General features: G+C 45.3%; 1 protein-coding gene across 6 annotated transcripts in view; it reads right to left on the bottom strand.

The window, feature by feature from the left end:
- The window catches only part of LOC109969087 (uncharacterized), a 79,473-nt gene that overhangs the window by 33,405 nt on the left and 34,239 nt on the right, over positions 1-11,829 (bottom strand). For 5 of the 6 annotated variants that reach the window (XM_020615742.1, XM_020615743.1, XM_020615745.1 and 2 more), the window contains 2 exons: positions 6,530-6,654; positions 5,818-5,918 (listed from right to left, as the gene is read on the bottom strand). In XM_020615742.1, coding sequence (XP_020471398.1) covers positions 5,818-5,918; positions 6,530-6,654 — 226 coding nt within the window. Of the gene's footprint in view, positions 1-5,571; positions 5,667-5,817; positions 5,919-6,529; positions 6,655-11,829 lie in introns of those variants that run through there. The other variant, XM_020615748.1, reaches the window with a different exon arrangement.

Raw genomic sequence — 11,829 nt, forward strand, 5'->3', positions numbered from 1 at the left:
AAGCAGGAATTAAGAAGGAGAAGAAGGATGTGTGGTCAACTACATTCAACATATGGGACTCAGACCAGTGAGAAATAACAAACTGTTATTAACAGTCAGGTGTTAATAAGGTATAGTCCTGGTGTTGGTACTAAGGCTCAGGGGATCTGCTGGCTGTTTCTGCTGCATGGTTTGGGTCCACTTGTCCCCTTCTACAGGAGGGTTATGCAGATCAACACAGTGTAGTACGGATCATCTTCATCCTGTGATGAAATCTGGCTCCTTCAGGCCGACAGTGCCCTCGTCCTCAGGACACGAGAAGTCACGAGGATGACCATGATGTGAATCATATGGCCTTCACAGTCACCAGCTCAGAGATGTTGGAGCGACGTGTCAGATCAGAGATGCGCCAAGCCAACATGAAAGAACTAGCAGCAGCAAAGGCCGACTGCTGCAGTCGGGTTGACCACACCGCACAGATGATGGCCAACTAGTATGTACGTTCTGCACCTGTGTGACTCCCTACCAGCAGGTGGCGGTGTCTGTATTCATTATTCAGAAAGGGAAAAAAGGAGAGCTAGACTGTGGAAACAAAACACTTTTCGTTCAGCACAGCTGCTGTTTGCAGCTGCTTCTAATGGAGAATACGTCTGATAAGAAGTTCAAATGCTGCTGCTGTTCTCTGCACTTGGTCTTTTGGTTGTGGAAGAAGAGAGGAGGATGTGGAGGCGACAAACTAGGAGAAACTGCACTAAATGGGTGAAATCATGGAGGTTACAGCAAAAGGCTGAAGGGGCTTCTCATGCACTGATTTGCTAAGCTCAACAGCCAATCAAAGCGGTCTCCCTCTCACCTACGAGACCCAACCCAATGCCGATTCAACGTGTCGAATTGACCAAAAAGCTGCCGACAGTGGCCGATTAGTATCAACGGCATAGGACACATCAGGAAGATGAGCCCAGACAGACACTCACCAACAGGCCATCAGTGGCCGACAGCCGGCCATCGGCTTGGTGTGTCACGGCCTTAGACAGCGTCTCGACCACTGTCATCAAAACACCACATGAAGGAACATGTGCTGGAAGAACAGTGTTCATCCCTCCAGGAGAGGTCAGAGACCTGGAGAGTCAATGTGGAGCTGTTCTGGTTGCCCGTGGTGGCCCAGCACCGCACTGGGACTCTAGGCTGGGTCGTTCTTTGTAGATGGATACAGAACAGTGTGAGGCAGAAAAGCTTAAATACACACAACACACCGTTTAAATCTTCAGCTGCTCTGACTCCTGTTTCTCTTTCTAAGAAAAGCAATACTCAGCTGCAGGTGAGTGGTAAAGCACTGCAGACCTGAGACGGACTCAGAGAAAAGCCATTACAGAGGCAGTAACACCCCCCACTCCCCCACCAGCAAATCAACCCGTTAACTGAAGCCTGAGTGATTTTTCTCCTCTTAATGCTGTTGTATGGATTATTGACTTTTGATTTTCTGGGTGCTCTGTCTGAGGGTCTTTTATCACAGCCATTGCCTCCTTAATGATTAGAGACAAAAAGTTAATTATGTAATTATGGAGCCAATAAGCGACTTGTCTGCTTTGCTTTGCTCTGCTGGGGCTTAAACATTATCTCCTGTGTGCACATCGTCATCATCAGCAGCAGCAGCAGCAGCGAGGCGGCCGGGGAAGGGAGGAGATTAACACTTAGAGAGGCAGATGCTAAATTGAATTCTCCAGGCCCACTGCTGTCTGGGAAGCCATTAAATAATCACACACTGCCCCTTTCGACCACCGCACACTGTCGCTCACACACCACAGACTGAATAACTCAGCATGCCAGTGTGCAATATCAGTCCCACCTTTTATTATTATAGCTACATTGTTGACATTGATGATACCTTGTCTCTTACTGTGTGCCTTGTTTCTAACCCTTTGACATGACTACTGGCTGGACAAACCCTTCTTCTAACCTTGGCTAGGCGGCAGGCGGGGCTGATTTACAGACCGCTGGAATACAACAGGAGGCTGTAGGCAGCAGAGGGTCATGGAGGGGGGGGTAGCCGAGAGACGCATGTCCCACTGTCACTGGGGTTATCAGGCTGGGGGGGATCTGAGTTAATGCACTTTTAAGTACAAATTTAAAGTGCTTGTACTTGAGTAGTTTCTTTCACTGCCTCTTTATGCTTCTACTCCACTACATTTCTGAGGGTGTGTGTTGTTTGTGTTGCGTATTGACAGGTTAACGCTGTGAACTCGAGAGGGTAAGGGAGTATTAGGAGAGGAGAAGCCTCGTGGGGAGTCCACTGTACGTAACCTCAGGGTTAAATGAGAGCAAGGATCTTATAATTGGATCTTCAAAAGCCCATACAGGCTTCAGAGGATGTGTGTGAGTGTAGTAGTGTGATGTTGTTGTGCTATATTATGAACAGGGCATTGAACATCAATACCCTATCTGGATAAGTAGGTACATTTTATTTTGCGGGGTACAGGTCGACGGTTCCTGTGTTAAGTGTTCTGTTTTGTTAATATGTTGTCAGTATGTGTTATGGAGGTAAAGAATCAGACACCTTCACTAAACACAGATGCTCTGTTTCACAAAAAGGAAGTGAAGGAAAATGGCCACATCTTCAAATGCTTCCTTTTGTCTGACAACCAGTGGAAGACGACAGAATCCACAAACTACTCACATGTGAAAAGCTGCAAAATGAAGAATTGACAAATTTTCGTACTATGACATTTGTTAAGTCTGTTTCATTTGTATCCACAAAACTACATCATGTGGTCATGTAGCATGGAAAGAGAATGATCTTAGAATGAAGTTAATGTCACCAGGTGTTCCTCAGTCCTCTCTGCCTGCAGCTCCCAACCTGTCAGGACTCATCTGCAACATCACTCCTGTAAAACAACACGAACTTGGCTCCCGGCAGCCCGCCCTGCCCGCCCGGTTCTCGGCCCTCCTCCCCCTCAGAACGCACGCTGCTACTGTAACTGGACCAAACAAACAGAACAATGTCCTCTGCTGTTTTCCACCCATTTAATTACACAACACCGATGTTCCTCATCAAGCCAACAACCAAGAGCGTGAAAACTGAGCTGGACAAAGTGATGGGGGGAGAGGAGGGCATGGTCGTGTTCAGGGTGGTTACTGGGGGTTTATTTTGGCAGGGTCTCTGACCGCTGGGCCCAGAGAGGCGGGAAGCTGCCAGGCGCCCTCAAAAGTGACGGTTTCCATTAGAAGGCGCTAACTGAACCCCGCCTTGCTCGCCAGCCCCTTCCAACACTCTGTGACATTGTCTGGGTCAGTCTGAGTCACAGACCCTGGACTGACAGCGCTGCTATGAGGAGCTGCGTGACACTTGTCCACGTGGCTTTAATCCCAACTTTTTTTAAAAGATCAGCAGAAACTTTGTACATATGGCTTTTAAATACATTTATCATTTTTCTTCACTCTATGTCTCCAATCAAGTTGCCCCTTATTTTGCAGTAACACTGTTAATGTCTTTATCAAACCTATCCTGAAATGACCTTCTCTCACAGATAACAAATGCATCTTGAATCCAGAAAAATGGATGGACCTTACTGTGGCAGAACAGTGACTGTAGAAGTGTCAGCCACTGTGAGATACACAGCTACAGCAAATAACCAGGGCTCAGGAGTGTTCATGTGCACAAATCAATGGCCGAGAGACTTTCTACTGAACCATGCAACATCACCACTGTGGTTAACAAACACACTGAAAACAGGCGACAACACGGAGCCACTGGTGCTGCAGACACCTGTGTGCCTCGGCAGGAAGCTCCAGCCTCCATCACACAGTTGGAGCCACAGATCCAGAGAGGAGCACTGACAGTGACCTGGCACAAACTGCCAACTGCTGACCAACAGTCGGTCTCTGTGCGCCGGGCATCTGTCGGCCCTTTGGTGGCTGTGGAGTGACGGGGGCGCTGAGTTAGCGCTGCTCGTCTGAAAGCAGCAGGGGAAGAGGTCATCTGATCAAGTGAAGCATGAAAGGGAGTAATATACTCTCAAAGGGTGCGAGGGTTAGACCATTGATTCTGCATGGGGAGGTCCAGGCAGCTAATGGGGGGTGGGGGTGTTCACAACAGTGAGGGCATTAGACGAGGCCATATGGAGGGCTCCTTTTGCCTTTTGCAAAAGTTCTTGAATAGGAAGCTTAGAGTCCCATAATACCGTGTGAAATTCTGTTTCAGCTTCAGCGGGGAGTTTTCAAAGCCAGCCTGCAACAGTACCACCATATGTGCCGGTTTGAAATACCGTCTCTTTTATTGGGTGCAGAATCACACTTTGACTCAACAATGAATCTGAAGAACATATGGTCCATGAGCCGCACACACTGCAGACAGAGCTGTGAGCCCCCTGACTGGGTGAGCTGCCGAAAGCGGGACAGTCATACTTCATCCCTGTTGACTAAATCCAAGTCGTCAGCTCCAAACTGTGAAATCAGGTTTTCAAGAGAAAACGGTAATAGCACACGTGGAGGCAGAAGAGATGCTTGTGTCAAACATGAACGACTGAAAGATCCTCTGGCTGACTGTGTGAAGACATTATCAGTCCGTCCATCTGCCGAGGAGCTTCCCCTCAGGCCCACTGACGCCTCAGAAATTAATTACCATGTATTTACAATATCATTACACATCCCCATTGTTTGGCTGCTGGGCCGGTGAAATCACACACTACCTCACGAGCATGGATTCTACATCCTGCCATCACGGATGAATCATGAGACATCAGGCCCCTGGACACAGACGTGTAGAGGGCCCCCGACCCCTCGTACACAGGAGCAGGACTTCTGGACTAAAAGAGACGCAGAATGACCGCGAGTGGCAAGGCCACGCTGTGTGTGGTCATTTAGTCGTCTCTTTGTGATCGTCATGAGTCGACAGCCGTGGCCAGAGGCATCACAGTATGTTGTCATCCGGCCCATTCTTGTCAACGTGATATCTCAGGAACACCTTGAGAGAATTTCTTCAAATTTGGCACAAGCGTTCCCCTTGGACTCATGGATTGGATTTTGGTGGTCAAAGGTTAAAGGTCAAGGTCACAGGGACCTCACATCTGACCTGTTCTCGTTACTTTGACTGACTGGTGGAGGCAACTACAAAGTGGTAGTTCTAGTTGCAATTGTTTTGTGTCTTTTAGCAACGGTTTGTGTCTCTGTGTGGCCACTTTGTGTCTGTTTCGGGTCAGTTTTGTCTCTTTGTGTTTGTCTTGCTGTTTTGCATCTATTTGTGGTCGTTTTGTGATTCTGTAATCATTGCGTTGAGTTTTTAACAATATCAACAGCCACTACAAACAGAGGGCCTGGTCCAGGGTCCTCTGGGGGCCCCAGGTCTGTGCCTGCTGGGCTCGTTCAGTAATCTGTCCGTGCTGCTGATATTAACCTGATGGCATACGACTGCAGAGAGAAAACAGCAGCAATGATAACAACAAGCCAGCGGCGTATGAGTGGAGAAGCTTTGTGTATGTAGGTCAGCGTTTAGCAACGTGTTAGGTTCTGCCTCTGAGCTGTCAGCACGTTTGAAGGGAACGCTGCCTTTCTGCTGGTTTCGTACATAACATGCCAGAAAATTGGACATCTGTGTGAATCTCATTTACATGGACGGCATCTTGCATGAACACCCCCGCCAGCAGCAGCTCTTCAAAGAGGCGGCAGACGTCCGAACGTCCGACTCTTTCAGACTGTTGTGAAGACAGCGAGACAGAGGTGGGCGAGCTGCTCCCTGTGATATCACTGCTGAGCTAATTGAGGAAGTGAGCGTGCTGTTGTGTCTTCGTTCTGTTGTGTTTACATGATCAGTGTTGACACAACCTAAAGGAAAAGACAACTTACCCCCTTTGTCTATGGCAGGTTTTACATCACACGAGGTTGTCAGGCGAAGGCGGAAAAAGAAACAAAGGCGGAACGTCAGCCTGGTTTCTACTGCCCTCCTCCTGTGTGGGAAACAATGAAACACGTTAATACTGACACCTACATTATCAACAGTGCAGTTACTTACAGGAATTGTTCGGCACTTTGCTTGTCAAGACATGTAACCACCATGTCTCGTTTCCATGTTTCCCTTCTGTTACAACTTAAACCAACTACGTACAACATGGCACTTAGAGTTCAATATGTTTAGATTTAGTGAAAACACATGCTTTAGGTGTGTGTGGTATTTTTGGACACTGGGATGATGATAACTTTATATAACAGGTTTCACTTTGTGCAGCAAGGTGGGAAAAGTTAAAACCATAAAATGCTGTGAGAACTAATTAGTAATTCCTAAAATGTGTTTACACATCTCAGTGAACCTGCCGTAAATAAATGCACGTATGTTGTACTTCAGTGGTGCTGTTTCTTTCTCACTATTTTCCCCTTGACCCTTTCACACACACTGGGAGCAATTTGGGATTCAGTGCCTTGTTCGAGAACATGTCAACATGAGGGCGGAAGAAGCCAGGAATTGAACCACCAACTTTCTGGTTAAGAGACAACCTTCTCTATCTCCTGAGTCAAGGTAAAGGTGCAACAGTACAAAATACAGCACCTGTATGTGTGTTACCTGTTATGGCTTGAGTTCAGAATGTGTTGCTGCACATCAGTTGGTTTGTGATGAGCTGATTTCAGCTTCAGGTGCCCGGCCACTCCCTCATTTAGCCCGCTGCTGTCCCCTGATACTTCTGCATCCTAGAAGAGATGGTAAATCCCAATTCCCATATTGTGCCATTCCTCACTCCTCAATCGACCTGGAAGGTGTTCCGGTCCATCCAAGGACAAAGCTCCTCTACTTCCTGTGAGGAGCGGGGAGTGAGGAGCCTCGAGCGAGGACACATGGGAGCACTGTTTGTGCAAGTCTTTTATGGACTGACAAGCCACTTGGTGCCTGGAAGCTTCAGATGATAAATCTGTTTCCTCGATTCCTCTCTCCTTGCGTCTTAAATGGGCAGGACTAAAACTAAAGGAAAAAACGCATGGGAAGGAAACAGATGTAATTAAGGGAACTGGGGTTTACCATACGACTGTGTTCCTCTGTCTTTATCTGCTATTAATGCTTGCTCGGTTTTTGAGGGCTGTTTCGCGACAAGAGACAGTACACTTCTGTACCAGTTCTTTTTGGTGTTTGTCGTTTTGGCACAGCCACAAAATTAGAAATTACCATCTGCCTTTGTGTAAATACTACCCAGCGTCTGACTGGTGCAGTTTTAGAGCAAATCTTCAGGTTCATTTGAAACATGCTGTAAACGGCATCCTGGTCCACGCAGGGTGAAAACTGAAGGTAACAGCCACTTCTCACTCCGTCTGCTGGCTTCTCACTCCTCACACCTCACTGTGTTTGATCTCAGAGTGTCCTGATAAAGTGTAAAGTCTGTGTGACGTTTGGAGGGCGTTCGTCTGTTCCTGATGGGATCCCTGTTTATCTGCTCCATCTTCCTCATCTTTACCTGCTGTCTGATGCTCAGCAGCTTCTTATCCAAACTAATAGGATCATTAGTCCCCCCACCCAGCTGCATTTACTACATCTGTCTGTCCCTCTCATTCATTTCAATAAGGAGATTACTAACTTGTTTACTCTCTTTGAACATTTCATTTCCTTAAGCCAAGTGCATTGAGCAGCCTGTTGAACAGGCCGCTGTGTGCAGCTTAACACAGAGCTGCTGCCAGATAAATGAGAAAACATGTACCCCAGAGCTGTCACACTGTGGAATCCGCATCAAAAATAATCTGTGATAGCAACAGACAAAAAAAATCCACACTAATTTAGTACAAATAGTACAGAAGTTTTGAGGCTGTAAACTGATTCTATCAAACTCTAAGACGACGTTTTCCAAACCTGAAGTTTCCTTCCCAGTGCCTCAGACTTTGTGAACTTTTCCTGATGTTAATTTTGGAGTGTCACAAGGCTCCGTTATTGGCCCTTTGTTATTTTCTATTTATATTTCTCCATGATCAGTGATGTTTGTGGTATGACTCAGCTTGAGACTGGCTTATTTCCTTTGAAAACCTGGATGTTCAGAAACATTTTGCTTTTAAACTCTGATCAGACTGAGATGTTGGGGATCGCTTCACCCAGATATAAAGTTCTGGGTGGCCAGGCAAACATAACCCTTGATAATTATATAACATCTTGAAGGCATGCCTCTTTTGGAGCAATGTGTGCTGAACACCAGTGGATCTCCTGGCTCCTGTAGCTGACTACAAACCCTAAATACAAACTTTCCAGACCCACATTTTAAGTTTTCAGTTTCCCTGCCTTCATCTTCCCTCCAGCTTTACATCAGCTGTTGGTACTTTCCACTGTACATCAGTGTCCTTGTTGTCCTCTAACTGTGGCGAGGGCTGCGGGCAGGGGTCCTGATGCCATTAGTGGTGTTTATTGGCCAGCAGGGTGTTGTGAAGCAACACCCAGGCCTTTAATCAGAAGCCTGCTGGGCCGTCCTCACTGTTTACCTGATACCTCCATGTTAATTACACAGTCTCAACCTGTCACAGAGGGAGGCTGTCCTTCAGGCTGACAGCGCCTGCCAGGCCAGGAGAGCTGGGAGAGGCAGGCGGCAGTGTGAAAGGCCAACCAGTTTACTGGGGGTAGCATGGCTGAAGAAAGTGTGTGCGTGTTTTTAGGGAAAAATAACATTTAATAACATCTTTGTAGTGGACATCCAGCCACCAGGAGGTTTCAGAACTGAAGGATCGTTCCTCTGGTTGTGTTACAATTTTGCAACAACAACTAAAAACCAGTCATGTTTTCCAATTTTCTTGAAAACTGAGGATTATTAAATCTAATATCTGGTCCCAGCGTCTGAAAAGTGGAGGTCAGCTGTTTTGTTTGGTGACAGTAACTGAAGATATGAGGCTTTTGGTCAGTAGGCCAGACAAAACTAAACATATGAAGGGTGGGCTTGCAGAAACTATGATGAGTACATTTTACTATGTATCTGTCAGTGAAAATAACCATTAGTCTATGAAACCTTAAACTATTCTCTGTCTCAGCGCCACTTAAGACCAGTTTCCCTGCTGGTCCCAGTGAGATAGCAGCCGGAGGCTGACACAGCCAATTGGCATCCAGCACAGCATGGCGGACTGTGATGCTGATGGGATATCGCCACGGGAACAGCATGTTTCATGCCCTCCAATGGTCTGCAGATGGTCTCGACCAGGTACACCTTTCACTCCTGTTTGTACAGGTAATAACAACAACTGTGCTCACCTGTGGAGCCAGACAAAGTACATTTACTGAGGCAGTGTGCGGTTTTGAGGTACTTCTACTTCACCACATGACACACAGTATAGATACCAGCTTTCATCAAACTCGATTTGACAGTTCTAGGTGAAAGGTTATCCAATCAGAAGCGTTGTCCCGCTTAGTACATAGAAAGTATAGTAGTGATTTGTATATTAAATAGAGTTGAGCTGATATTTAGTTTCAAATGAGAAGACAACAGATGCCCCTTGAGTTAGGTCTGAGTAATTCCAGAGGCATGAAACAGCTATTTAAAAAAAAATACATAACCATTATTATTGGGGTTTCTGTTTGTAATGTTATATAGTGAATAAAACAAATGGTACATAGAAAGTATAGTAGCGATTTGTATATTAAATAGAGTTGACCAGATATTTAGTTTCAAAAGAGGAGACGACAGATGTCCTTGAGTTAGGTTTGAGTAATTGCAGAGGTGCGAAACAGCTATTTAAAAAAGACACAGCCGTTATTATGTAGTGTGAGATGAATAAAACAAAAATGGACATACAGCTAAAACAGAGTAGTGATTTTGCACATTTTGACCAATGGGAAACATGAGACAACGGATGTCTGAGTTATTTATTGGGGGTAATTATTTAGATGGTTAAAACAGAGCCTATACCATATGTTCCTCATCACAGCACTGTGTTTTTTTGTAAGAGAGGTCCAAAAACAGGGGGTAAAACACTCAGACAAAAGTCTTACACTTAGTCACTCAGGCTCTCCACACTTCGAGATGAATCCAGGTACCCCCTGAAAAGAAAAAAAGTGATGCAATTTTATTTTTATGTTTTACGAAAGTGTGTATGTTAACCAAGATCATTTCATTCATATCAGAGGCAGCTTATCGCAGCATCAATGGCATGCGCCCCGAAGAGCAGCTCAGTAAGTATTTTTGCTACGTTTTTCATTCATATCAGAGGGAGCTTATCACAGCATAATGTCAGCCTGGAATGTAAACTCAGTTCATTTTGATCTGTTAGATGACTTGATTAATAACTTGGTGATAAATAATTCATCAGAAAACCACCCGTTACCTCCACTACCGGTTAATCCTTCAGATTTTGATCTATTAGAATTCTCAGTAAACAGCCTCCTGCATAGAATACGTGATCAGAGAGACAGGGTTTTTTTCAGCGAAAGTTAAAATAGCCCAAGCTCTGATTTTGCCCTATTAGAAGCGGCTGTAAACAATCTCCTGGAACGAATACACTATCAACAGCAGACCAGTTCGGGTTCCCACGAAAATCAGAACACAAATGGATGTAGTCCATTTGGTCTCTAAAAGCATTAAGAGATATTGTCTATTTCTTCTAAATAATATTAATAATTTTTTAGAAACCCTTCAGAAAGACTAATGAAAACTTAGTCATTAAAATGTTTGTCAGTGCAATAAGAGGATTGAGTACCAGCCGAGAAAGTAAGACCACATGCAATCCATTCAATTTTACACCACCATATACCTACATTAAAGTGTTGCACCAAATGATGCCATGAAATACACAATCAGTGTTAATGTTTCCATTAATAAGAGGTTTAACCCGGGAAACCTTCTCCAGCTTGAATTAAGGGGGGATGCGCTTCGGAGAAACGTCTCTGTAATTGCTAATGCCTCAGATGGCATCGATCTGACGCAATTCCAAGATCTGTTAGACCAGGCGATACAATCCAATTTCTCAGTGCTTACTGACGGAAGTCTGGAGCTGGTTGTACAGACGGTTGCCAATCCTAACGGCGGGGGCGGCTCTAAGTGCTTGCTGAGACTAACCTTAAATTGTGAAATAGTTCAGAGGAAGCAGAAATGTCTGTACATGGTTGAAAATCGAGATAACCAGCTTTGCTTCGCAATCAACCTTGCGCATCTCATATTTCCTGAAATGAGAGATGATGAAGCGGAGAGGAAAGGGCGTGAGTTTCAGAGACAAGCGGGTCTAACCGAGCATACGCCTGTGTGTTTTACCCACATACAAAAATTCGAAGAGGTGACTTGATGTAAAATTGTAGTGTTTTACAGAACCGAGAAAGAAAATCTAAATGTATTTCAAACCTCTAGCGCTCCAAATGATCAGCCGTTATACATGTTCCTATTTGACAACCATTATTATGGTGTAAAAAAACCCCGAGCGTTCATCGGCTCCAAGTATTTTTGCAAGTTCTGCCACAGAGGTAATGATAATCATTTGGGACACAGCTGCTCAGGGCACTGTAACGTTTGTTTTAGCACCGACTGCGCAGGCACACAGAGATCCTTATCAGACAGTGTTGTATGTGACCGCTGCAACAGACAATGCGCATCCCCATACTGTCTCATGAAACACAGAGAGTTGACCTGGCACCCCCATGCTGAAATGCATGCCAGCCTATGCCAAATCCATAGAAAATGCTTAAAATGTTCGCGACTGTATTACATTCCTCTGAGTAAACAGACTAAGCCTCACAAATGCCCCTAGTCCATCTGCTACACCCACGGAGGCGTAATTTATGATGATGATGATGATCATAAGTGTTATATCCAGAGCCTTCCCGTGCCTGAAAAAGTGGATCATATTCCAGCTAAAAAACTAATATTCTATGACTTTGAAACATACCCCGATGATAACGGTGTGCACGTACCATTTTATGTG

Source organism: Monopterus albus, unplaced genomic scaffold (genome assembly GCF_001952655.1).
Source record: "Monopterus albus unplaced genomic scaffold, M_albus_1.0 scaffold170.1, whole genome shotgun sequence".
NCBI lineage: Eukaryota > Metazoa > Chordata > Actinopteri > Synbranchiformes > Synbranchidae > Monopterus > Monopterus albus.